The sequence below is a fragment of the Neolamprologus brichardi genome, chromosome 8 (assembly GCF_056152115.1).
Source record: "Neolamprologus brichardi isolate AB-2024 chromosome 8, ASM5615211v1, whole genome shotgun sequence".
Lineage (NCBI taxonomy): Eukaryota > Metazoa > Chordata > Actinopteri > Cichliformes > Cichlidae > Neolamprologus > Neolamprologus brichardi.
The window spans coordinates 17,700,452-17,728,048 of NC_142111.1; the positions used below are offsets into that span (position 1 = coordinate 17,700,452).

General features: G+C 40.5%; 2 protein-coding genes across 5 annotated transcripts in view; both read right to left on the reverse strand.

Annotated features, from left to right (window-relative positions):
- The window catches only part of adam12a (ADAM metallopeptidase domain 12a), a 78,761-nt gene extending 71,228 nt beyond the window's left edge, over window positions 1-7,533 (reverse strand). For both annotated transcript variants that reach the window (XM_006791052.3, XM_087844726.1), the window contains exon 1: window positions 7,110-7,533. In XM_006791052.3, coding sequence (XP_006791115.2) covers window positions 7,110-7,215 — 106 coding nt within the window. In that variant the 5' untranslated portion in view covers window positions 7,216-7,533. The remainder of the gene's footprint in view (window positions 1-7,109) is intronic.
- Window positions 7,534-10,179: 2,646 nt separating this feature from the next.
- Window positions 10,180-27,597, reverse strand: c8h10orf90 (chromosome 8 C10orf90 homolog). 3 transcript variants are annotated; one of them, XM_087844728.1, is made up of 11 exons: window positions 27,457-27,597; window positions 26,571-27,338; window positions 24,101-24,164; window positions 21,763-21,854; window positions 18,703-19,924; window positions 15,596-15,748; window positions 15,147-15,265; window positions 14,606-14,777; window positions 13,657-13,720; window positions 12,527-12,614; window positions 10,180-10,688 (listed from the first exon to the last, which is right to left on the reverse strand). In XM_087844728.1, exons 2-11 carry the CDS (start codon window positions 27,150-27,152, stop codon window positions 10,650-10,652), a joined length of 2,595 nt encoding a protein of 864 aa, XP_087700854.1. In that variant the 5' UTR covers window positions 27,153-27,338; window positions 27,457-27,597; the 3' UTR covers window positions 10,180-10,649. The 3 variants fall into 3 exon arrangements, with proteins under 3 accessions (XP_087700854.1, XP_087700853.1, XP_087700855.1); XM_087844727.1 differs by having other exon boundaries at window positions 15,147-15,271; XM_087844729.1 differs by lacking the exons at window positions 13,657-13,720; window positions 14,606-14,777 and having other exon boundaries at window positions 15,147-15,271.

Here is a 27,597-nt window from a genome sequence, read left to right on the forward strand (position 1 = left end):
TCTAATGTCATGTAAAATAATGAAACATTAGCCCCATCTTGAACAGCTACTGCAATAAAGTTTTGCTTGACTATTATTCTAACAGTAGTAGTACAAAGTAATACGGTACAGGGTGTATTTAAATGCTTGAATACTTGCAATGGATTACTTTTAAACTGCCGTATAGGTGACTTAACTAAGGCTACAATGAAAACCAAGAAAATTGACGTAAAATAGGAGCATGTGGAATTAATTAATTAGAACAGAGTAATGAGTTCAGTCGACCTTTTGCATGTGGAACTATGACACAACATGAGGGGGGAAAAAGCATGAAAATGTCATGTCCTGGGATCCATATGGAAATGTGTTCTTGATAAAGCAAATCAAATAAAAAGAACACTTTTTTTCTGCATCAAGAGCATGTGTCCGCAGATGCTTACTGTCTTTAATCAGAGCTCTGACTGGATTGGGGACACGATCCAGAAAAGTTTCTAAGACCAAAATTGGTTCTGACATCAGGCCATGGGGCAAGAAAGAAGAAGAAAAAAACTAGTTAATGTCTAGGTCTATGGCTATTGTTCATTTATTAAAGGGTGATTGACAAGCATATCACGAACTCAATTTATCCCCAATCAGAGTGGGCAATTTATGCTAATTCAAAGAGAATGGGAACAGAATGATGAACGATACATCGAAAGGAAGATCCATCAAGTAGACATTTTTTCGTAGATGACCTTGACACGCAAAAGCACTGAACTTTGATCATGTTCCTTATCTCTTTGAGTCCTTGAAGATCTTCTCTAGGTCCAGGGTGAATTATTATCGTGGTATTACTGACTTATTTCTAGGTTTCTTTTACGCGTGACAAGAACAAAAAATGCCCATCTCAAATTCCAACAGTCCAAGATGAGATCACACTGCTTGTTGTGGTTAGCCAGCTGAGTAAAATCAAAGCATATTCAGAATTAAATCACATTTTTTATATTCTCTAAATCATTCCAAAAACAAAAATCAAGACTGGCTTCTTTTGATAGGTTCTCTCATTTTCGTTGTAGAAAGAATATCCCTATCAGCTGAACAACCGCCCCACTTTGAGCTCTTGAAACTAAGGACTGTCACTATTGTCAGGCTTTTTCTTTGTTTTGTCTTTACACTAAGAAGCAGATATAAATGCTAATGCTAAAGTAATTGGTACTTGGATCCACATGAAAAAGAGAAAGCAAAGAAAGTGTCACATTTCAAAAACAGGCCTTAATATTGCGCTCACCACTTTATCGACAAATCCTCTGCTTGTTACCTGTAATTTGTTAGTGAAGCCACAGCTCTGAATTTATAAAGACTGTTCAGCAAAGGTGAAAAGTGCCTGGTAATATTGGCTCGACTCCACAGTAAACACTTCACTCAGTTGGGGGGTCATTATGTCAACACCCAAAGGGTTGCATTAGGGAGCATAGAAACCTGTATGTGACATCATGGTAACAGGAATCTACACATACTGGAAAACAGGGCCTCCTTGAATTAAATCTAATTAGGTAGCAATGTGTCAAGAGCCACAGCAACGTAGGCTGTTAATGGTTGTTATTAATGGACAATACATTTTTTGGGGTGTATATTTAGGGTCATAACCAAATCATTTAACACTAAGCTCCCTCTACCGGTAAATAGCTCTTTTGTATGCTCTCTCTCTCATATACTCAACTCATTTACTGTCACACTACCCTGATGTCAGCACATAATTACTCTATGGGAAATAGATGGTCCTGCAGCAAAAATTTCCCCTTGTCTCAGCAGGAGGTTAACTCTGTCTGAGAAACCAGTGCTGTTACACCTCCGGCTGGGTGACAATGTTGCCCTTCCTCCCTCCCAGTCCCTCCCTGCTGCATGGATTGTGCTTGCTGCCTGGTTTGGACGCTTTGCCTCAGCATCGAAGGTCAGAGTCAGGTAGCTTTTAAAGCGGAGCTGCATGAAAGCTTGTTAATATGGTTCCTGTGATAGATTTCATTTACAACTCCCTAGAAGACCTTTCTGCCATGGGAAGCACATGCCTGGCGCACAATCAAAGCCGCCTAACAAGTCACACAGCTCAAGGATTACAACTGCAGCGACTGACATTTAAGTGTTTGACGAAGCCGAAATGGCTCTGGCATGGTTATTTGATTAATCAATTAGCGCGTCAACAGAAGATAATGCAACTCGGATTTAAATATACGTCAATTCTGTTCATGTAACTAATTCATTATGGCAAAACTGCAAAACATTCATTTTTCTTGGGAGGTTTCATGAAGAGAAAAAGTGATTACTAAATCATACTCGCTCTTGTGCACACACACTCTTTTGACATTCCCAGATACAAATGTAAGGATTCACATAATTATTCGTCGTGTCAGTGTAATTTGTACAGCTTTTGAGGTTTTGTCACACAGAAACAATTGAAGGTGTATCAAATTACAATTTTTAAAAAAGTGCTATTTTCTTTTTTATATGAAAACCAAAAACAACCAACCCAAACTTTTAACAAGCCTGGACTGGTCAAGGTTATGCTTCAAACTGTCTTCAGTTTTTGATGTGCGGCTCGTGCTGCTTCACTTAAAAATACATCACAGCTCCACCTATGAACCAGAACTCGAACAGACACAGACAAAGCAAGCGGCAACAGGAGAATTTCACTGCAGCCAATTTGTCAGAAACTGGCCAAGGTAGGAGGTGACCTGTCGAGCTCCTGTTAACATGTGCGCCCATTAAGAAACATATTGCAGCTGGCTTCCTTTTGTGACGGGAACAGGGCATGTAAAATCTGGCAGGTGGCTAGATAAGGGAAAAAAATTCTGTGTTTCAAACCTTAAAGGAAGACAATGACTGCTACTCAGATGTGCATGTTTGAGTGTGGCATGTTCATTTCTGAAATGCTCAGTGCATTAATGCTTGATATAGCCAAATTAATTACTGGTATCACCATTTACCTAAAACCAGTATTAACTCTCAGATGCACGTACACTCAGCATCTCCAGGGTTTGCAATGAACAGTCTGAAAAAATGAAAATAACCAGAGAGCAGCAGTTCTCTGGGTGAAACTGCTTTGTTGATGCCACAGGTCAGAAGGTAATGGCCAGACTGGTGACAGAAAGGAATTGGAAGGCAACAGAAACTCAAATGACCCCCTTTTACAATCAGGATATGCAGAAGAGCCTCTCTCAAAGCAGCTGATGGATTACAGCAGCAGAAGACCACACCAAAACTCAACTTAAGAACACTTGAAACACATTAGCACCAGGTTCTGATGAGTCTAGATTTTTGCTCCCATATTTAGATGGTAGGGTCAGAGTTTGCCATGACAACATTAAAGGATGGATCCATCCTGCCTTCTATTAACAGTTAGGCTGGTTGTGGTGATGTAATGGTTTGAGGGATATTTTCTTGAAACATTTTGGGAATCTTAGTACCAAATCAGCTTTGTTTAAGCACCACAGCCTACCTGAGTATTGCTGCTGACCAAGCCTTTATAATCACAGAATACCCATCTTCTGGTGGCTGCTTTCAACGGGACAAGATGCCACGTCACAAACCTCAAACCCTTTCAAACTGTTTCTTGAACATGACAATGAGCTCTCTGCACTCAAAAGGCTTCCACAATCACCAGATCTTAATCCGATAGAGCACCTTTGGGATTTGGTGGAACAGGATATGTAGCCAACAAATGTAAAGCAACTGTGTGCTGTTATCATGTAAATATGGAACAAATTCTTAGAAATGTTTGCAGCATCTTGTTGAATCGATGCCATCGAGAATTAGGGCAGTTCTAAAGCCAAAGCGGGAGTCCAACCCTGACTAATAAAGTGAGTGATGAGGGTAGGAAAAGAATTAGCATTACAACTCTATGAGATGCAGTCTTCAGACTTTACAAATGCATAGCTGTGTTAAAAATAAAGGCCAAGCTGTAAATTGAATGTAGTCAAATTGGCTAACATTGAGCATAGGTGTCACAAGGCATGATGAGCTATAGTCTGTTGACTGTTTTACGCCCATGCATCATGCCTTTATTGTCATTGTACATGTACGGCGACATTATGGATGCTCCTAGCCAACTGTGCAGGAATAAAACACAAACAGTAAGACAGCAGGAATAACTAACAGGAGAAATATATACAATCAAGAAAAAGTTACACAAAGTGCTTCGAAGCAGTGCAGTGTACTTAGTCTGAAAAGAGTCCGTATGTAAGTGGCCTGAGTGATGTGGTTTACTCAGACCACGGCTCAGATTGGTGAGGTAAGTGGGCAGAGGCGGCGTGTGGGGGATAGTGTTTTTTAACAGTCCGAATGTCACAGGGGAAGAAGCTGCTTCCGAGTCTGTAGGTGTGGGATCTGACCAGAGGGCAAGGGGTCAAACAGGTGGTGGGCAGGGTGCAAGGGGTCACCTGTAATGGCCCTGTTTTTTCTGTGACAGGAGGATCTGCCGATGCCCTTCAGGGGTGGCAGAGGGAGGCTGATGATTTTTTAGGGCAGTGTTAATTACCTTCTGCGCAGCCATCCTGTTCTCAGTTGTGGCCCAAACACCCAGGCAGTATGAGCGCTAGGAGTGCTAGGAGTCCAGCAGCAGCTCCCAAGTTATTCTTCCTCAGGACATAGAAGAAGAGCAGCCGCTGTGGGCCTTCTTTACTAGAAGTCTTCATTAGGATTGATGCTTCTGTAATCCCTCTGTAAGATAATTTCTAGTATGATGTCTTTCTTTTTTTTATAGAGTAATGTATATAATTACGTGATGTCTTTGGGGTGAAATACTGATGGGGTGGAACTTGAATTACCACGGACAGATTTGACACTGGCAAGACATATCACAGCCAACTGACCTCTGACCAAACAAGGGAAGACAGACTCTGGGAATGACATGCTGAGTCGAACTCTGACCTGTCTGGGTGTGAAAGCCAAACGAGAAAGTCCAGAGCCAGGATCAGGTTTCAGCTCGTGTTTTAAACGTTTGCTGGAGAGGTCAAACAAGTCCACGGCAGATTTGAAGAAATTAATGTAACACATGTAGGGTCAGGCCACATGAGCACAGTCCAGATATTTTCCCTCTTATATACAAATATCCCCACTGCGGAACAACGACTGGTTGATCAATCTGTCTTGATGCACAACTACAGATCGGCCAGTTCTTCTTACCAGTCTCCTGAGTCTTAAATATCCTGAACAACTCATCTGGAAGAACTGAATCCATTCGTACTGAGAAGATACTAAATGCCTTAGACTTGAGATGGGTCACATCACGGTGATAATGTCTCTCTAGGGGAGGACACTGTTTGCTAAATTTTTTACTACAGTCCAAAAATATATTCACAGCTCAGCTTTCGTTTGTCAGAGGGTGCAGCACGCAAGCTGCATGCAGCGCTCAAGGCAGAGGCAGTCATGTTGGCCGAAGCAGTACATCTGGCTCGTAAATACTCACTGACACTAAAATGTGTCAACCAATGGGAGGAAATCATTCACAAACGATGCCCAGCCAGGACAGGAACATGCATAAGACAGACAGGGGGAAAAATCGACATGAAAGTTGAAGGAAGGGTGTCATTAAATATGTATGCTAACACAACATTGCACTGAGTCGCTCCTTCAGCTGCCTTAGATGGATGAAACCCAGAGTCCAGAGACAAAGTAGAGCCACATGAAAATGAGCAGTAATTATCCTCACTAATTATGCTTTGCATTAAGTAAGGCTGCAACTAATTACTTTCATTGATCACAAAAATTATTTTTTGCACAACTTGTCCAAGAAATCATGAAGAAAAAGAACCCCTCTCGAGTTTAGAAAGTGAAATATACCATCTTTGTTTTGCCTGTTTTGTCTGGTCAGAAATGTCTTAATGATTAAAGGGACCATCAAAATCGTTGCTGCAAACTTTTTTGTGGGTCGTAACAAAGAATACCCCCCATCAATTTTCCCCATCAGCCCAAATTACTTAAAAGCTGGTAATATTCTGCCGATACAGACAGTCTCAGACTCTCACAGACCGATCAACTGACAATGATGGTTTTCGATGAGCCCAGCACCGCGGGAAATGCACATCAAGGCTAACGTCTGACGATGATGAACTGTTGATGAATAAATGAACAACTTCCTTATACTTCAATCCCAGTTTCACACATTTGCCCTTCCTGGTAATTAATTCCCAGGATTCACACAGCGAGTGTCGTGACTGTCAGTGTGTTTAGAAGTTACTGAAATGCAGCTCCTCGACTCACCACAGTTGCAATTTTATTGTGTGTGGCATCCTTGTTGAATCTCACCTAGGGCGTAGAATGCTGGTGACTCAGATGACACGAGCCCAAAGGCTTGCAGTCACAATGCCAGATAAACAAACAAGCACATACTAGTATATAAAAACAACCTGACTTCACATTTGAACATCTCCTCAGTGCAGCCCCTTTGTCATGCTGCTGCTGAGAACCCACACACATAATTCAGGCTTCATAAAAGCTTCTCACTTGATTAACTTCAAATCAACTATGGGCTTTTATTTTTTAATTTAACACTAGAGAAACCCTGGAATTGAAAAAGTGAAGTATGCTTAAAGTGCCTTGAAGTATGCTTTTAAAAGCACCAGCAAAACGCCAAAAGTGTTACAACTGATTACTAAAGAGACTTTCAGCACCATCAATTATACAGCAGCTCCTCTTTTTTGAGCTACACAGTGGGTGGACTTGGAACAAAACATAAAAAATCATGTTCTGCTGCTCACACATGGAGAGACTGAGTGTGAACCATGAATTAAGCAAGTTTTTGTACTTGAAGATGTATCCCTGCACCCCAGCATGTGTTACATATCTGTAGGTCTGATGTAGCAACTAACAGCTGCATATATAAAACACGATGTATCCCACGCTGCCAAAAGGGAGACACGAATGAAGAACAGAATGAATCGGAAAACACATATACACAAGAAACACAGTGCACATAGACCGATGCTACAGGGTCATATAAACTGAGAAAAAATAAAGCTTTTTCTTCGCGTTTAAATGTAACATGAACACGGTAATTTAAAAGAAAACACAGGAAAATAATCTGCTACTTTTACGCACGGACTTTCAGTATCCATACCTGGCAACATATGGCAAGACCCCTTCTTTCCCCTTCTTACCTTTGACAGATTTTAAGAGCATCCTGTCACACACCGACAAAGTGACAGTTAAAGCCTGAAGTGCTGTCAAAATAACAAACTTCACACTCCAGCTCTCGGGGTTCATGATGCTGAAGCGTGGAGGGGGACTAGCCAACTGTCTTTCACTGCAGCGCAACCATCATACACTTCCAGTCCAACAACAGCTGATGTGCAAGAGCCTCCCCACAAATAAAACGACTTCCTGAAATATGATCAAGTATATGACCGGTGCTTTAGGAAATCCCAAAGACAGCTGATTCAAGTCCACTCACTTCGTCCCCATTCAAAGATGTCCAAGTGCGAAGCCGCTCGCGCGTAAGTAAAAACTGTGGAGAGCGATGAAAATATTGACAAAGGCACGAGCCGCTGCTGTCTCTCAGTCGCCCCACTGGAATGACATCAATTCCACAGCAATTACTGGCGAGGAGTGTTGTCTTATGAGTAGCGACCATGTGCTTCAATGAAGCGCTCCGCGAGGTCCTAAAGCCACCGCCAGGGCACACAAATGGCAACCAGGCTGTCAAGTTAGGCGCAAAAAAGAAGCAATTTCCGGTCCCATCTTTCAACAAGAAGGCAATAGTTCCATGGAGAATAAATAAATAATTTAGGGCAAAATCGATTCTTTTGATGGAAAAAAATCTACTGGATTTATATCCTCAAGTTTAAAGAGTTCCCTTGTTTCATTTTAAAGTCATCCTTTTGAACACAGTGTGTTCCAAAAGCTACTGCAAAACCTGCATGAATCCAATTTAACCAATTTAGTATGCATTTGTTAAAGCATAAGTCTGGGAAGCGCACATGCTGAGAGATATTATAAGGTTTTATTTTGAAGTTCTTAATTCGTCTGCTCTCTTTAAGGGGTTGGCAGTGAATCATCGGCCCCCATCTCTCCCTAGCATCCTCTTGTGTCACCCCAACCCTCTGCATCTTCTCTGTACTCTTCCTGTTTTCCTCCTACCTGGCAGATCCATATTCAACATCCTTTGCCCAGTTTATCCACAATCCATCCCCCGCACATGTCCAAACCATCTCAGCCATGCTTCCAACTTTGTCTCCAAACCGTTCAACTTGAGGTGTCCCAATACTCATTTTTAGTCTTGTCAGTTCTGGTCACTCCCAACCTGGGACTATTATCTTTCTGTCGCAAATCGCCCCTGACACTGGTCCCCACCCACTCCTACCTGCCTGCATTCTCTTCTTCACCTCTCTTGCCCACCGTTCGTTGCTGTAGACGTAGACACCCTTTTATTCTGAAGGTAAACCAGGTTATTTCATTCCTCTTTCCTGGTATTCCTTGATCAACTTCACCCAGGGAGCTTAACAGCACACACTAAGGCCACATTTGACTATAGCCTCCCTGGGAAGGTGTTATAAGGTAAATCAATTACTTGTTGTTACTCAGCCAGAAAAAAAAAAAGAAAAAAAAACCCAGACTCACTCATGCGCATGCCACAAAAAAGTGGTTTTACTTCAACACATTTACATTTTAAAATGCCAGAAAGCCATCTGATAGACCCAAAGCGCTCTGCTCAATTATGCTTTTCGCGATGTGCACTCTGCAGTGCGCCGCATCGGGTTGTTTAGCATTTCAGGTAGGGCTCCAGCATGCTTCCAGCATTAAGGCTTAAGGTAAAGTCACTGCGCCGTATCCACTTGTTATCTTAACACAGTGTGAAAGCATACACCCTCACACAGAAACCTCTCAAAACTCTGCCTCCAAGATGAAACATGGAAATAAATGAATACTGAGGAGCACTCTGCTTGCTTTTTAAGAACCAAGGGGTGCTTGCAAGGAAGGCGGTACACAGAGCAGGTCTCTCTGTTGGTGTGCTAGAACAGATGATTAATGAACGTCCTTCCATCTTACCTATGCAACAATGAGAAAACGATTTTGGGAGAAACAAAATGGTAAAGAATTTCACTTCCCAAAGCACATTTACAAAAGTTGAAACACAAAAGTTGTTCAGATATAAAACACATAAATGTAGAAACCTATTTTTATATGCACACACTCAGTTGCAAGGGTAAAATAAGGTAATCTTTGACTAAGGCCTCATGCATGCGATCAATTATCTTCTTTAAAGAACATCCATGGTACACAAGTGTCCTTCTAGTCTCAAATTATTATCATTGTGCACCATGAATGGTGTTATTAACGCACTCCCACTGTCCAAATACACCCACACATGCAATTGCACAGACATGAAAATAGGTTTATAAAAATAGTAGCAACCATCTGTTTTCTCTACACACCAATGAAAATTACAACGGATGAAACGACTGGACTACGGAGGAGCACTGTTGGGTTCAATATTGAGGAGAGATACAGGAGGTAATCAACTTTCAAAATAACAACAACAAATAACAAACCTAAAGACAAATGAGGAAAAATGACAATTGAGAGTAATGAGAAGATCTTCTGCTCTGTTGTCTGTTGTTCTAAAAATACATATTGACACGTTGCTTTACCCAGAATCATCACGTTGTTGTGCAACACCCCTCGCTCACTGCATATTCATTCTGAATCAAAACACACAAATTTGAATCTGCAACAGCGAGGCTTGGTCCATCATGACACAATGACAGAGACAAAGGCTCCATTCAGTTGAACTGTCCATTAACAGGGGGGGCTTCCACTGTAAAGAGGTCACATTCCTCCATCTGGCATCGAAAGGTGGCAGAGCCCACTTCACGTTTCTTTCAGCATTGGATGTTAAATGAAGACGACGGTTAAAGACTGTCCCGGATTTGACTGTGAAGCATAATGGATGATTTTGTCTTACATCGCTGCTTCACATCACATGGTATCATGTGAAAGTGACTGTCAGAAGACACCACTGCTACAGTGAGACGCTTGTTCTGCATCCAATTACATGGAGTAGTCTCAAAACAAAGGCAGCTTGCAATCAAGTGCAAACAAGACAACAAACTGCATAAACAGAAGTTAATCGAAACCATATCGGCGAGGCGGATGTTTGATTAAAACCACAACAGACTGTCCAGACATGATTTCATACTTTCGACCTTTATTTGAAATTGCATACCACAAGGGTGGCTAGGACAACCACGTGACAGAGCATAGAAAGGTCATTTAAACGGCAGGCACTGCTGATTTGAAGATGTTTCTAGAATCCATAAGGACCCTGTCCGAGTGTGTTCACTGCTCGCTTTCCAAGCAGTTTAACGTGTTTTAAGCAAGCACAGAAAGACATTCTTCCCAGATTTGGATAGAAGAGCAAAAGAATGAACAAATATGTAATTGGATTTATCTGTGATAAGGTCACATAGTGAGATATGCTGATTTTGCTTACTACATATTGTTTGATCAGGAAGTGCAATAAATTTGCATTAAGGTTAAATGTCTTTTTTTTTTTTTTTACTTTGTATGAGAATATATGTTTTTAATCCACATAAGAAGACAGGTTCTAGAAAAATAATAAACTAAACTGACAAAGGGCAAAGTTCACTGTATCAGTCTTTTATGCCTTTCTCTACATCTTCATCCATGTGGTCAGTTGTTTAGTTGTTGCTCCTTTGAAGAAGTTGATCCAGCAGTTTCTGTAACAAGAAAACACACAAGTGGCTGACACATATCACAACATAAAGGCTATATACAGACAACTAATCTGGTCCAGACAAAAGTCTCCTAGCATGCTCCTTAATCTTCAGAGGTCATGTGCAGAAACAGGACTGATTCCTGGTACATGGCACCCTCTCACCCAAACTGTTAAGCTTTCCAGCTCCTTTTTCAAGACCCGCTGGATCTTCTGGCATCATAGCCCTTCTCCCCTGCATTATCTGCCACAGCAGCAGTGTGGGAGGAGCAGCTGTGTGTGGGCACCCACTCTGTCTGCAGGCTCGGCTGAATGGTGGCACTGCGCTGTGGATTTCTCTGCCACTAAAGGGCCTTTTGTTTCACGAGGAACACGGGCTCATACACCCAGCACAATGAGACTGTTCACAGTCTCTCTTCATAATGAGAGGCAGGGTGTGGGGTGCAGGGGGAGAAAGAGAGACTACAGCTCCTCTAAATCAAACTCACTTCTATAGAGGGTCAGAATTATTGACTATAAAATGGCAAAAAAGGAATGCTCGCTAGCAGTCGCTAAACATGACAAATATGTCTCTGAAGTGTGTTTTTTAAGATCAGGTTTCCCTCACAGAACCTTTTGCAGGCGTGCAAGAAAATAGAAAAGTTAGGCAGCATCGCCCTCTAGTGGAAAATAAGTGCAAAGGAAAGTTTAAGTAATCATGCAATGGCGTAAAAAGTCAGTCTATTGTAGGTCTCTCTGTAAACAATCAGAGCAGACATTTAATTATGTAAAGAATTTTTTATATTGCTACATGCTTGAAGCTTCTTTGTTGTTTTTCATCAGATTAACAAACAACTAGTGCTCTAAAAACTGTATAAAAATGAAAGGTAAACCATTTAAAAGTCGATTTTTCTCCCTATAGCTAGATTTTTATTGCAACACTGAATATTTGGTGGATCATGCAGTAACTAAAGTGTAATTTTCTACAAACCAAAACATTGTTCAGACCTCCAAAAGCAAATGACAAACCTTATCAGTAACTGTGGGTCTTTTTATCTGTTATAATTTGATATTAGGGCCCCACAAGAAAATAGAATAAAGGCTGTCCATGTGATATGCCCCCTGATATTTGCATCAAAAAAGTCCTTTAAACTCAGCCTCGTGCGACCCACTCAAATCCATTTTTTTTTCAGCTAATTATAATGGATTACGTGCCCACTTTACTGCATTATTTTCAACAGCGGCCTCGTTCTGAAGAGAGACAAGGCTGCATTATTAACATAGAAACCCTTAAGTGTTTGCCATTACTGCAAAAAGGTTTCACTCTTTCCAAGGTTTAATTGAGCTGTAAGGGAAAGGTGTGTTATTACTTGCTCAATTGCCTGCGGGTCATACATGCTATTAATGTTCTGTTCAGTGTCTCGGGCAGATAACTACCAGACAGGAGTTATTTGCTTTATTCTCCATGTTCAATGATTTGATGACGTAAGTTTTACCTAAATATGTGTTTGTAACAACGTCTGGTGCTGATATTTAATGAGATGACAACTAGAATTAGATGGTTTGAACTCATGTTAGGTGGAGATGTCTCATTAACTGATCATCTTTCATTTGCTTATTGTTGTTATCCACAAACTTTAAAATGTACTGTTTTACAAAAAAGCAGAAAAAAGTAAAGCACGTTGTTATTTTTTGGTTAAGATGTCGAATTACATTTATTCTCTTGCATTCCTGAACAGAAATCAAGTCACTTTGATTTTTAAACTTTTTTTTTTGACAGCCATTAGGTCACAATTGATAAATCTATCAATCTATCAACAATATATTTGTGATTGTTTTGTGAAAAATAGGTAGAGGATTTACCTTTTTGTAAAGCTCAGCTCGATATCTGTTGTTCAAACTGACCTCCCTCCTTTCTTCTTCTTTTTGTCTCTTGAGATCTGCAGGTGTCCTGTACAAAAATAAAAATGGTGTTTTAGATATGGAATCTGCGGTTCTCAAAAAAAAAAAAAAAAAACTAAAACATTTATTAGGAACTATATTACTGTGCAAAAGTCTTGAGCCACCCCTTGTTTCGTCATTATTTGGTAGCAAAATCGGAAATTTTATTGAAGATTTACACAAACATGTGCCACATTGGCAGCACAATAGCATAGTGGTTAGCACTCTGGGTTTGAATCCAACCTCTGTCCAGAACTTTTCTGCATGGAGTTTAAATGTGTCCCTGTGGGGGGTCACACTTATATATGGGTATTCTGGCTTCCCACAGTCCAAATATGCAGTTAGTGGGGTAAGGTTAATTGTGATTCTAAATTGGTCAAAGGTGTGAATGGTTGTCTGTTGCTCTGTTTTGACCCTGCCACAGACCTGCCCAGGAAGGCTTTTACTGCATTGGCAGTGTGTTTAAGATCATTGTCATCCTGAAAATGAAGCTGTTTCTAATGAGACGCTTTACAGATGGTATCGTTTTTTTGGATCAAAATCTAGTGGGATGACATAATTTGACAAGATTTCCAACCTAAAAGGACTGCCTGCAAGCCAGAGCCTCCACAGGCTTTTAGTAACGAAGTGCTTCAAGACACAATTCAAAATTGGTTGGCTAAGTTGGCTCTTATGTGTCGACACTGGTTTATTCCTCGAAGGTATACCTTGAAGTGCCTCTTCGAAGCTTCAATGATTCATAGGTCACTGTTAAGTGGCTCAGCAGAAATATATATACATATATAAATGGAAAAGGGGTGGTGCAAAAACATCTGCTCAGTATTATATGTATACAACTATGTCAGCTTGTTAATTTTTTGTAAGTTTGCCAAGAAAATAAGACAAAACCTAAGGAAAAAATGCACAAAAGGTTCGACAGAGAAGATAAGAACAGCATATTTGTAGGGAGATGTCACTGAGGAGAGCTCTGCCTAGACATGCAGGAGTGATACAAGCCTAAAACGCAAAAGCATCTGATAGTGAGCCAAAGTAAAAACATAGATGGCGCTTACAGCTTGGATCTGGGCTGCATGTCTTTCCTAGAAAATGCTCTGTCTCTGTGTGTGAAAAGGTTACCTAGAAACACACACACACAAGGGCAAAGCATCGCAGTCAGTCTTTCTTTTACACAAGTTGGAATAGACAAAACACTTCCTTTTTGTTTGAACATAAAAAATGTCACATTGAATTTGAACATATAAGATTATCTTTTTTTTAAAAAGCATGTAACCTTCTCTTTTTGTTTCTCAAGGCACTTTGCACCATCACATTTGCACCTGTCACATTCTGCAGGGTATTTGTAATTACACCACTGATCATTTTGATTTCTCAGCTGGTATTTTGACATTGGTGCACCTTTCTGTTGTAGCCTGTAGAGGGCAGAGAGAGCCATAAAATCTCCGTTAAGTCTTTAAAACCATTTATTTAACATCTTACTTCAGGTTGCTTTTATTATATTTAGTCAAAGTTTCACCTGGTGTGCCACTTTCTGTTTCCAAAATCTTTAACTACATTCAAAAGAAAAGAAAATGTAATAAAGTGTATCAGAGTGATTTACTTTAGGATATCAGTCTGTTATGTAATCCATAAGATGCATTAAGCTACTTTAACATTTTATCTATGTTATTAAACGTACTTATCCAGGTTTTTCATTTCATAATTTCAATTAAATAATTCCTGAAGAAGCTACTGCAAAATCTTAATGTAATATTTGTTGGTTGTTGTTGATTGTAGTGGATTTGGAAATATTTGGAGATATTATCATTAACTTTAATTAGAAAAGAAATATTTTCACGAATTCAGAAAAACAACACTGACTGACAAACACCCCTTTGCCCCCCTTTTTTGTCTAAATCTGTATCCGTGTATGATTAGTCGTGTGGCAAAAAGCCACTGCAGCTGCACAGAAACAATGGACAGTACACTGGAGACAAGAGGTGAGGCTGGCTGCTAGCGCATTACCGTTCAGAGAGGTAGACCCAGTGCTGAGAGCTCTCCTCTGCCTGGGTGCCTTCTCCAACTGTGGGCCTACTGAATTTGACAGTTTCCTTCTCTCCTGTGCCTTTCGCGCCAGCTCTCGCACTCTACCTTGGGAACGACTAATGAAGTCTGGTCTAGACCTCTGCAACGCGTCCTGCCAAAACCACAAATACATTGTTCTTCTTGAGAAAACATTTAAGCACAACCCTTGTTTCAAACTCCCTGTGCACCTGAGCATACACGGTGAGGCATGTTGTGGAAAAAAAAACCCTAAAGCCAGTATAAATATGTCATTCTTTTTTGTTGATATTGAATTGTATTACAGTGGTTTCTTTATATTGTTTTTGGAACCTTTATAAGAAAACACTGGCTAGTTTTGCCTTGTGAGTTCTGTAAACCTAAAACAAAAACTCTTAGGAGAGGGAAGTTACTCTGGCTGGTTACACTGTGGCTCTGGACTTTTTATTTAGAAAATGAAATCAATTTTTCAAATTTCTTTTATTAGCACAGAAAATAAACTCACCTGAAGAGAAACAGCTTCAGATGACTGTTCAGCATCTAGACTCAGTGGAACAAATTCAGCATGAGGCCGATTGAGGCGTCGGCTGTGATTAGGATGCTGCTTTGCACGTTCTCCCTCATCTGTCACTATCAAGACAGAGGAAATCAACTACTTTGTGTTTTCATGTACACATGGCTTAGCTTCACAGGCCTGACTGCAATGCACAGTTCCTCAGCAGCCCCCTGGGTCTCCATGACATATTAATTACTGGAGTGAACCAGATTGGCATAGTATGTAAAAGTCAACGAATTTTACCATATTAGTATTGATTAAATTAAGGATGTATAGGTGTGTGGGGAAAATGTTGAACCACTAATAGTTTTACTTTATTTTAATGAAGATAAATGCTTTATACAATGAGACATTATGAGTATATATATATAATTAGAGGAAGAGAGAAGTAATAATACCAGAATTTCCCGGGGGTGATGCAGTGGAATCCGTTTCAGAATCGCCACTTGGTTTTTTCTTCTTACTAAGTTGTCTTTGGAGTTTGATATTTGCTATGATCGCAGCCGCATTGAGGGCAGTCACTTCCTCTGGAGACTTTTGGGAGTGGGGATCTGAAATCCAAAAGGGCTTTGATGTGACTGAAGAGTGAGTAAAACATTGACAGTGGCTGTTTCGGAGCTATCATTCCTGCTTCGGCGCAGATTTCTGCACCGTATAATATCCTGCCTCATTTGGTGGTTGACTGTAACAAACGTTGAATTTAAATGATGTTGCCTAGGGCCTTGTAATTAATTGATGACACTCTTAATGAATGTGATTAAAGAATAATTAATAATTTCACACAGAGAAAAGACATCATGAATCAAGAAACACAGTTGCTCAGCAGAAGACTCCCTGATCTTCTTACTTATTCACCTGGATATTCAGATTTTCCGAAAGATAGCTTCAGCTGAGTGTTTTAACAACTGCACACTGTGAAGACTTAACTTGAAATTTTGAGATTTTTGGAAAATACACTTATTTGCTTTCTTGCCAAGAATATTTTTTGGATCGAATATAATGCTACAGGCAGAAAGGAATTAGAATCAGTGTGAGGACAAAGCTTTTGGCTCGTATAGATTACTTGTAACAACTTTAGCTTCATTATTCAAAACTTTAGTGGCAATATTTATTTAGTAGTGGTATCCATCTCTCTGTGTGCATACAGCACTGTGTAAAAGTATTGAGCCACCAATCATTTCTTTATCTTTTTCTTCTGAGAAGCCAGAGTGGCCTTGCACAATAGTTCTTTCAAATGTTTTTCTTTTGACATTGACTGCTCTTCACTCACTTTCAGTCCAGTCCTTGTGAGGTTTTTTGCTTTTTTTTTGTTTGTTAAGCCACTTAAAATTGATCTATTAATCATTCAAGGATTAAAAAATACACATAACTCAATGGATAAACCAGTGTTGTGTCTACACATACCAGACAACTTAGCAAAGAATTAATTTTGAATAGAATCTTTAGGCAATTTGTCACTGGCGGGCAGCCTGTCAAAAACACAATATTTCTCCTTTGTTTGCTGAAGCTATGAAAAATGACAACGATAACACAGTTTGACTGGCATAAAATATTATTTTTTGCAACAACAAGATATTCCTGAAGAGCTGCTACCCAAAAACTTTGTCTATTTCTGAATGTTGTGCAGTGTGTCCTTAAAAAGAATTTGAGGAAACCAAAACAAAAAGGAATGCTAAGCTAAAAAAAAACAACAACCCAATTTCCAGTAGTATCTGCAAGTCATGCCCTTAGAAATAGGAAAAAGAATCACCAAAGACCTCACACAGGAACTGCTGTTCGCTGAAGAGTCATCATATATGCCGTCAGTGATAAATGGTAAAGTGGAAAACTGCACCCAGGACAGAAAAAAACGCATTATGCGGCTAACACAACTTCTGCACAGATAGCTAACGCTAACCTAGCCAAGATCCCAAAGTGAAAGCTGAATGAATGCAGACCCTGGACTTCAACAAATAACAAACAGATGAGCAGTCAGACTGCAGCCGCCTTTTACCTGCTCGTGTTTCTAAAGCAGAATCATTGTGCTGATTTTTGTCATTGTTTTGTACGGCCAACTTTGTATTCTACTGAGAAAAAGATATTAAAGTTGTGTGTCCTAATTGGGCATTTGTGTTGGTTTGTGGGGTTATTGCCTCAAATTTATATCGTGAAATGTTGATTTTGAGACAGTTTGTTTCAATTTTACAGAGTAACATAAACCTGGTAGTAATTAAGTAACGTACTGCATTACTTTTAAGTATGTGTAATTACTTTTATGAGTAACGACTCCTGACACTGATCACGACAAAGAGGGGAAATACTTCAACGAACATGCACAAACATTGGACCCACAGCATGTAATTCATTTGCATGAATGTAATTTATTTATTGCTGCTTAGCAATGGTGGTTACTTGGAGCCAGTGAGATCCCAATGAGAATCCATAAGAGAATTAATATGGAATCGCATTGATAAGGGATATCAATAATGGAATCAGAATCCCTAACTTCTTATGGATTCCCATCTCTAATCTTGACAGGTAACAGAACAAAATGCAGCCAATACCCAAAGAAGATCTTTGAATGCCCTTCAAGAAGCTTGCAGAAAACTCTTCCAGAAGACCACTTAAAGAAATGACAAGAAAGCTTGTCTGAGAGAGTTCAGGCTGTGCTGAAGAATAAAAGTAGTCATACCACATATTGACTTTCAGGCTTGTTACAATTTTACAGACTCTGTTTTTGCCTTACATACTTTTTTCCATGTATGTTGTCAAAAAGTCACTGCACCTAGTTCCTATTTTCTGAGCATATAAAGAAACGGTGATGGCGTAAGACTATTGCACAGAACTGTAAATATGACAGAAGGTGAGAAAATGCATGTTAGATCTATTTTAAAGTAAGCAGAAAACTTTTAAGACTTATTTTGGGCATCCAGATGGCCCGAGTCCCCACAATATTACTGTGTGAACAGATTTGTGTCCCCCACAACCTGATTAGCGCAAAGAAACACATACAAATAGAACTGCTGCATTGCAGGGCTTTAACGCCAAACCAGATCCTAACACATTCTAATACCTTATTTTCACCATGTTTAGCAGCTTGTGATTTCCCTTCCTTCCCTGTGCTGCCAGTGAAAAGGGGGCAGGAATAGATTATGCATGCAAAGGCCTGCGTGGGAAAATGGAAAAAAAGGTGAAAATGAGAATGCATATCTAGGTGCTGATGGGCGCCTTTGCGTCTAGCTGATGTTGCTCGACACAGGCGAAGACATCTTCCGAGAGTGACAATTGGGCTCGTGTCAGCAGATCAAGAAGTAATATCATTGCAATCTAATAATGCCTATAAAACATCAAAAGTGAAAGACTGTATCAAACCTAGGCGGGTGTGTAATAACTTCAAGCTAGAACACACAAATGGCACAAAGGAAGTGCATATTTAGACATTGCCATCCTTTGAAAGTGGAGATCAGAGACTGAGGGAGTATGTGTGCTGACAAGAAGGCTCCCAAAGTGGGACAGAGAAACCTACCTGGGGCCTTGATGAGAGTCAGACTGGAGGACTCTGCCTGCAAAGTGCTTCTTGGTAGAGGCAATCTTTCTTTTTCACCGGCCTTTGACATGAGTGTCTCTGCCACAAGCTGACCTGGTCTTTTCACTGCTTTTTCAGGACTGATGAAACGATTGTCCGAGTTCAAAGGGTTGATATCAGTCTCTTTTGGAAGTCCAACGCTCCATTTCCTGGCAGATGGTTGTGTCGAATTCTCCTTGCTTGTCTCAGTGTGTCCAATCACATTGCCATACCAGCTCAGTGGTCTGTGCAGCCTCCCCGATCGCTGTCCAACAGGCTTTGGAGAAATCTCTGAGGATGTGGGTGCTGCTACACCAGGAGGGTTGTTTAGGAAAAGATTCAGTGTGGATCTGTGCCGCGAGCCATTTTTCTCTGGATCTGAAGTATATGTATTTGGTGCTGCAGAGTTTGGGATAAAATTCAGATGACGATAAGAAGGTTGTTCATTATTTTGTGAATGATTTTCCTGACTCCATGTGTTGTTGCCCATATATGTTCCCTCACTATAGCTGTGTCTGTACTCTGGGTGTTTGGCCCTCAGTCTGCCTGGACTGTAGCTTTCTCTGTGTTCTGTCACTTTAATGATGGTGGCCTTCCTTCTGTGGACCACTGTGTCCAGACCATTGCTTCCCGGTGGTGTCCGTGCTGTGTTTGTGTTTGATACAGGACTTGAAATCACCCTTTTCTCTGTTACTTTGACTATAGTGGCTTTCCGTTGCACTGTTAAATGCCTGGAGTTTGGGTCCATGAGCTGGTGGTCCAAGCTGTTGTGTGGAGAAGGAGACTCACGTGACTGGGAAGAGTGGTTGCTGGTATCAGAGCCAGGTAGACTAGCTGTTCTGCTCACTTTTCTGGAGGAGATGGTGATGGAGGAGAAGCCAGGTTTGTTTTGAGGGATAAGGATTCCCACAGCAGAGTTTGTCTGTATGTCTGAAGGTTGCGTACTATTGCTTGTTGCAGAAGTTGTGCGATTCAGCAGAGGATGCCTGAGGGCCTCTGTGCTGGCTGTTTTCATCAAAAGGGATTTCCTATTAGGGTCTGAGTTGGTCCCTGTGGGGAGCTCATTGGTCTTACTGCCTCCAGGGAAAGCTGACACCCTGTTGGTATTCCAGCCCCTCCTCAGAGCTTGCCAGCCGACAGGTCTGTCCCCTTCATTAGCAGGAAAGCTAGGCTTTTCTGGCACCTACAGCGTGTGGACAAATGAGATTTTATGTGATAACATTTTTTAATTATATATGAAAACCCAGTCCTACCCTACTGTTGTTGATGATGTCTTATGGTTAATGATTTGTCATACATCAACACATTAAAAGACGTGCTTCACATTCATCTGCATTCAGTCTGTGCTGCTGCTTTTAAGTGGCATATGTAGAAAATGAAACATAGCTTGGCATAAAATATTGACAACATGACATCTTTCCAATATTACATTTCAACAACAGGTCAAATGTCTTGTCTTTCTTCAGGGCTTTGCTGTTTGTTCTTTAGTCAGATGACTCTCCACATGCTTGACACACTAAATGCCCCAGTGGCAATGGAAGCAGCAGCAGGCAAAGCCAGCACACAGCGTGACTTATCCCTCACAGAATAACAATGAGACTCTATCCTCAATAGGCGAAAAGCAAAGATTCTGGTCCTTAGGCTGGAGCATTCTGATGGTGTTTATGGAGCATGGAGAAACACTGATATGTCCCTCTTTTAAATGATAAGACATATCTCCCTCGTTTATCAAAGGTGCATAAACCATAAAGGAGTTTAGCCATTTCAGTTTTCTTTTAAGGAAGTCCACACCACTGCTTTGACCATGACTTTGTGCTGTGTTTGTAAAGACTACCCGTTAAACTGTGTTAACCTTGGTTTCCTTATGACAATACTGTGCCTTCTCTCTTCTGTAGTATGTGCTTTTGTCCTCTGTGTTCTTTCCCTTCCTGTACTTTCTGCAGGTTTAACTGAATCCACAGCTTCGTGTTCCTGATTTGTTGTTATGGGCCTAAACAACCTGCTGACTGTTTCTACCTATATTGTTTGTTGTATCTTTGGATTTCATTTTCTTTCTTTGCTTCCCCCTCACTCTAACTAGTCACAGCAGATGACACCTTCCCAGAGTGTGGTTTAGCAATAACTTGTGGCTTCAGCAGCCAGAAATTTCTGCTGAAAGGAAGTTTTTATTTCTCCTCACTGTTGGCAAGTGGTTTCTCATAGGGGTTTGTTGTGTCACAGGATTATTATCCACAATGTTGGGGAGTTTCTACCTGATTTGAAGTGACTATAGCGATTGCACTCTATGGCTGAATTTTAAGGAAAAACAAAACAATTTGCCAGAAAGAAAAATCATCTAGCACAACTTTATAGATCCATAGAACAAAGAGATCACTTCATGACATTCATTCTTAACTTTGTCTTGATCAAGTCAGATACTATTTGTAGACTGCAACCATTTCTCTCGCTTTCTCTCTCCTTCCACTGCTCCATTTATTTGTCTGTTTTTAAGCTCTAGTTCAATAAATTATCTTGAGAAATCCTTTAAGGGATTAATTCTATAATCTAGTTTCTCCTGCCATTAGAAAAAAATGTTATTTATGTGAAAATGTTATTTCTCTTATATGTCAGGCCTAGTACAGTCTTGCAAGAGATCTTGCGAGAGATACTTCCTGGTTAAATAAAGGTAAAAAAAAAAAAAAACAGCAACAATGTCTATCTATCTATCTATCTATAGATATAGCTATAGAGATAGATAGATAGATAGATAGATAGATAGATAGATAGATAGATAGATAGATACATTGCTGTTTGTATATAACCAAGCCTGGTTAGAAATGCGAGATTCTGGTTTAAGCAAAAGAGCAAAAGTGAGCATGATAACAACAATAACAACAATTTTTATCATTATATAAAAAGAAATACCTTGCATCTCCAGCCATAAATGGGCCCAGTAATAACAATCATCATCATATCCTTCCTTTATAAAACTGTCTCCTAACCTATGTGGTACTTTATATTCCAAAACCTGTTATCAGTTACCTGTTTAATAACAGGAGCGCCTTGATCAGGTGTCTGCCACGTCTTCACACCCAGAGCAGTGGCAATGGCGTGACTTCTCTCCACCTCTGCATCTGTGTATCAAGGCAAAACAAATGATCCACTGTCACAGTCTCTGCAACACATACTCTCACGTCCTAACTCGCCCGCACTCTCTCTCTCTCTTTCTCTGTCTTTGCCACACACAAACATGCAAGTCATGCATTCCTGTGACTGTAGAGCAATGTTGACACTGTCAATAATTGACAGTGGCACAGCAAAGTGAATTTAGCACCACTCCAGAGTCACTTGTCTCCTTACCCAGGAGATACAGCAACTTGACTGGTCTGCCTCTCAGCCCTGACTGCCACCCTGACTGCTTGCCTGGCTGCGTTTCCACCTGCTGCTGTTACCATGGTAACATGCTCTCACTTTGGGATAACCCTTGTGCGTGTAATCTGTATTGGGTTTCTTCTTTTTTTTTTCAGTTTGAGGGAGAAAATGAGAGCGCAGGTGAAAATTGCAGAGCTTTGCAAACAAGATTAGACCTAAAGACAAATGTCTTCCCAGACTTCCTAAAAGACTTTGGCCCTTCTAAGGCCTCCTTTCACCTGCTTTAATCATTACATAGCTTTTTTCTGTCTGTAGAAAGCCCCCGCCCCACCACCCTGAAAAGCTTCTCTCATTACCTCTACTAGCTGAGCTCAAATTGCCATTTCCCTGAATCAACAGCTGACCATAATATCCCAGAGGAAAATAAAGAAGCAAGGCCATATGGCAAATACCCATCTGGAGTTCCTGCCCTCCCAATTTATTCATCATCCTCATGAGTTTTATCTAAAAAGTAAGTGTGAGCAGGGTGAAAATTAACCACCCTGTCCAAACATGAAGGCCCTTGAAGCACACAATCCAATTTTTATTATCATTTGCTCATTAACACCAGACCATTTCAAGTTTGTTAAATGTGACTTTTATGGAGGCAGAGGGCACTAAATGTCTGCAATGAGACCTCAGCTCTGATTAAAACTACTTCTGCTTGTTCTGTTGTCAGCAACAACCAGAAAGAGAGAGAGAGAGAGAAAATAACGAGAAATACATTTTCTAGTTCCAGGGCAACTGAGTTGATTCTCATTGGAATAACTGCGACTTAAAATTCATTTGGTTTCAGGTGTGAAATTGTGTACTTAAATCCACTGGCGGCTGAGCAAAAGTGACTAGCAATAAAACAAATTTGGATGCAGTCCTTCATAGAGATAGTTGTTTCCTGTTTCAACTCACTGGTGGTGATTGATGTTGAGTTCGGCCATTGTGTGCACCTGACTATTTATTATTTTTGTTCAACTGAACTATATTTATGGACTATTTAACTGAGAGGTAATTATTATTGTTTTCAGAAAACCTTGGGAAAAGCTGTGTGTTAAAAGCAGTTTTTCTAAAAGTATGTGTTGCACAGAAATTATAACTAAACGGTAAATAACAGCTGGATTGTGACAAGGCAATCTAACCTATATCAAAGACTATTTGAAAATGGTTAATAATAATAAATACAAAATGTCATGCACCTTAATCGGCACAGTTTAATTAGGCCTTTATAAGATATTAATGAGGTTTACTTATCTTTGAAAGTATGCTGTCTATCAAAGTCATGAATGGATTACTTTGATTTCTGAGCCTGAGCCCTGTCAGGATAATCTATGTATAAACAAGAACAAGGCTGAAAGATCAAACCTCAGATCAAATCCAGATGGAGCTAGATGCCATGTTCAAAGATTAACACGGCCACTTTTCCAGTCAGTCAGCATCTCTCAGTCTTATCTTTCTGCCCTTTTGTTTCCATGCCAGCCCCTACCTCTTTTTCATCAGCTTTTCAGGCCTAATAGTGCCCATTTCCTTTGCCTGCAATACTGCCAGAACACCGTGGCACAACAGTCACGATCAGTTGTTCTTGAAATTGACTTTGTTTTAGAAGATGTCGTTTAAAGTGATCATCCAGCCAGTCGGTGTGGAACATTTGGAAAAGGACAGGGGCAACACTGCTGCAAGGAGCTGATTACAGGCAAGTAAACTGTGTGGCAAGTCAGCCCTGAAATAAGCTCTTGTTCCCCTCCTAGCTAACCCAGCCCCTATAGTTACCCTATGACCATATTTATTATGCCATTAATTACGTTTCTTGGTGACAGACAAATAGCCTACTCTTTACATTTTTTTTTGAATCTTTTATTTTATGTATGGTTTTCAGTTATAACACTTGCATAATGTATAGATTTGCATAACTGAATTTTGTTTTACTACACTCAGCTGAAAGCCCAGCTGTTATACAAGTGGCAAATTGCATACGTACACTGTGCCTTAGGTGTTGCTTGATTCTTCTGAAATGTTGGAGTGATGGGTTGTTTCAGTTTCAGCTGGAAAAAGAAAGAGTGTGACAGAGAAATTACAAAAAAAATATTATTACATTAGTAATAACTGTCTAGGACAGTGGTTCTCAAACTTTTTACATCGTTCCCCACATGGCACGAAGAAATATTTTCAGCCCCATCTAAACAAAACAATGACAGAAAAGCCTAGCTGCAACTTTATTTAGATAATAATCTCATTCCCAGTGAATCCTTCAGTCATTTTTGTTTTAAACCAACAACTTTCATTTCAAACAACTATTTGTAACTTTTGTCACTAGACTGCTTCATTAGTCTGCACCACTTCTGCAAAAGTGGAACAAGTTAAACAGAATGTGAAAATTGCCAACATGGAAAAATAAAGTTCAGTTTTAGTCTTATAAAAAAAGTAATCCAGAAAAGTGTGAACTTGAGATGAAAAATATATAATTTAGTGAGAGTTTAATACTATTCACTCTTAGTGGCTGCAGCGAGCCTGTTTTTGACTGCAGAGCTGTGCCGGGGCGTGGTCTGTGGTGCGGCTGCGGGGGAGCGGACGCACCTAAGCGGCATCCCCAATCATGCCTCGCCAGCTTAAAACAGAATGAACTAGGTCCTGTTGTTGTTGTTGTTGTTAATGTGTGTAGGATGTACCTGAAAAGCTACAATAAAGAAGTGTACTGAAAAGTGCGAACATTGGTCGGGTCTCAAGTGACCCAGTATTGGGTATCGGCACCACTGTAAATGACATGCATGCATGACAGACCCGACCACATGCTCGCACTTTTTGGTACACTTCTTTATTGCGGCTGGCAACTTACACACGCAGCTGCAGCTTTTCAGTGGATGCGCATATTAGTAACGTAACTGCCGCAAATTTCTCTGTTCCACCATAAAAGTGATTCTGATGCTAAACAGTTCTGCATGACCTTTCTGCCAGGTAACTTGCACCCCCACCTTTAAGAACTCTGTGCCCCACCAGTGGGCCGCACCACACACTTTGAGAACCACTGGTCTAGGAGTACAGATTTTTTTTTTTCGGTCAGTGTTTGATACATTTAAAAGAGTGGGAAAAGGCAAAGCCCCATTTTTGAAGTGTTTTGGCTGTTAGCATCTTAGCTTTTCCAAAAGAGATGTTATGTCAGGTGGATTTTAATCTGTCTGCACTTTGATAGGGTAGCTCAGTTCAGTTTGATTTATATCACAACAGCAGTCCCCTCAAGGTACTTTATATTGTAAGGCAAAGACCCTACAATAGTAGAGAGAAAATCCCTGGTTGGGGGGCAATGGGAGGAAGATGAAAAGAAAGCCAGAGATTAATATTAACTAACAATTTAAGTGAGGTGTCACTAACAAGGAAGCACACCCACCTTTATTGTCCTTCTGGATGCTAATGGTGGCCAAAATGTTCAAAATGTGCATCATGTTATATTTAGTAAGATTTCAAACTAATAAATGACACAATAAGCTCAACGGGAATATGTTTACTGTCTATTTTTGTATACTGACTAAGACCTGCATGGTAAATATGATGCTATCACAGCAGCCAACTTCTAGCTAACAGGTTTTCTCAGAAAGACTGAAAAGGGAAAAGGTATAGCTAGTCCATGTCTGTCCGACAATATCAGGTTAGCTGATTCCTCTTGTTTTCAGTCTAACTATTCTATTATCTATATCAATTTTCCTAAATAAAGCACATCTCCCTTAAAGTTTTCAGTTTTAACCACAATTATTCAGAGCTTTTTTTTTTCTTCTTTTTTTTAGAGTGGAAACAACTGAAAATATAAACAGAGTCATTTTTATCAGTCAGGAGTCACTAGGAATCTGCTTAATGCATCAGTTCAGTCAGATCTCTACAGCACAGCAACTTATCAATTCAAAGCCATATTATCAAATCACTGGGTGATGCTCCTATTGAATTATTTCTGTACATTGACTTGCTTCTCTCTTTGGGCACAGAGCACATAGCTCCAAATGAGTCGTAAACCTTTTGAGAATCCACTGAGTTCCTGCAGAGTAAGCTGTTTTCAAAGGATGCCAGAGCGCTGCCTTCTTCCTGGGTAACAGAGACTTGACTACAAATGGCTCTCTGTGGCACTGTGTGTGTTTTACTCTACAGTGCCTGCCACAAAGCACCGTCACTTTCATTGCAAAACACTTAGCTTCAGACTCCATGAGCATACACAACCCTAACATGCAAAAATCACACAATTCAAAATGTTGCCAAAGCCAAATCCAAGCTAAATCTTTGCCAATGCTTGTTTTAAAATTGTGTTACTCTAACTGGTTTTCCAGAAAGGTGCAGAGTGCAACTGCTCAATTTCTCTACATTCTTCCGTCCTCACTAATTTAACTGCAGATAAAAGAATTTCATAAAATATTCTATTGCCAAACGTTTTTTTTTTTGTTTTTTGTACCAGGTGTTATGTGTCTTACGTGGCCGGGAGCATGGTCCAAAAATTGGTTTTGGTTGCAAGTATCTGCAACCATCATCACTCTTCTTTGGATTGGCAGCCATCCAATTTTGACTGGAGAAAGATAACTAAGTTCGGCTTGTTCCTTTTCTGGAGCCTGCATGATATGGGCTCTCTCCCAGCTTCCTCTGCGCTCCGGAGGTGAAAAAACCCCAGTCTGGAGGGACTCCTGGCTGCCCAGCGAGCTGTCACATAGGCTTGAACTCTCACATGAAGATGAGACCCTGCTGAAAGAGGGAAAACCCGTGTGTCTCCAAGCACGTCCAGTTGGCTCTTTGTTCAGAACAGGCATGGATGTTGTTCGGTCATTGAACCCTCGAGCCTGATTATGAGCTGGGGCTTTAAGTTTGCTCTGCATAGCCTGCAGGTGCTCTAGCCAGCTGTCCAGCTGGCCACCTTCAATGGCGCTCTGGGGCCGCGGTGCACGTGGTGGATGAGAAACAGCGGGCCCTTCTGACATCAAGCTCTCCCAGTAGGACTCATCTCCTGATCTCCTCCAACCTGGAGTCCTCCTTAGGTGGGCAGCTGGCCTACGGAGAGTCATCCCTCTGGAGCTTCGGTTACCACTCACAGCTCTCAAGTTTCAGCTCCTCAACAAAAGCCGTTTACTGTGGAGGTATTAATGAGAAACTCCCGGCTCAAGCCGACTTCTTGACAAGAGTCATCCTAGAAATGCACTGCAAGGAATCAGCAGTTACAGTAATGATCAAGGTCATCTTTGTCGCAGTTCCTGTTTTGAGAACATATGAGAAAAATGTTCAGAATGAGAGTTTCAGATATATTATTTTAGGTTATAAGACTCACAACAGTTATTATCAATTTCATTCCATGATGGTGGTGTTACTCACCAGTTAATGACGTACAGTCCTTTTTCACTTGAATCCAGTTCTTCTCACTCTTTAGTGTTTAGGAAGTAAACACTGCCTTTGTTGATATAAAGTAGGTGCTAGTGGGTACTGTCTCCAGCCGAGCAGCAAGTAGCAGTATAA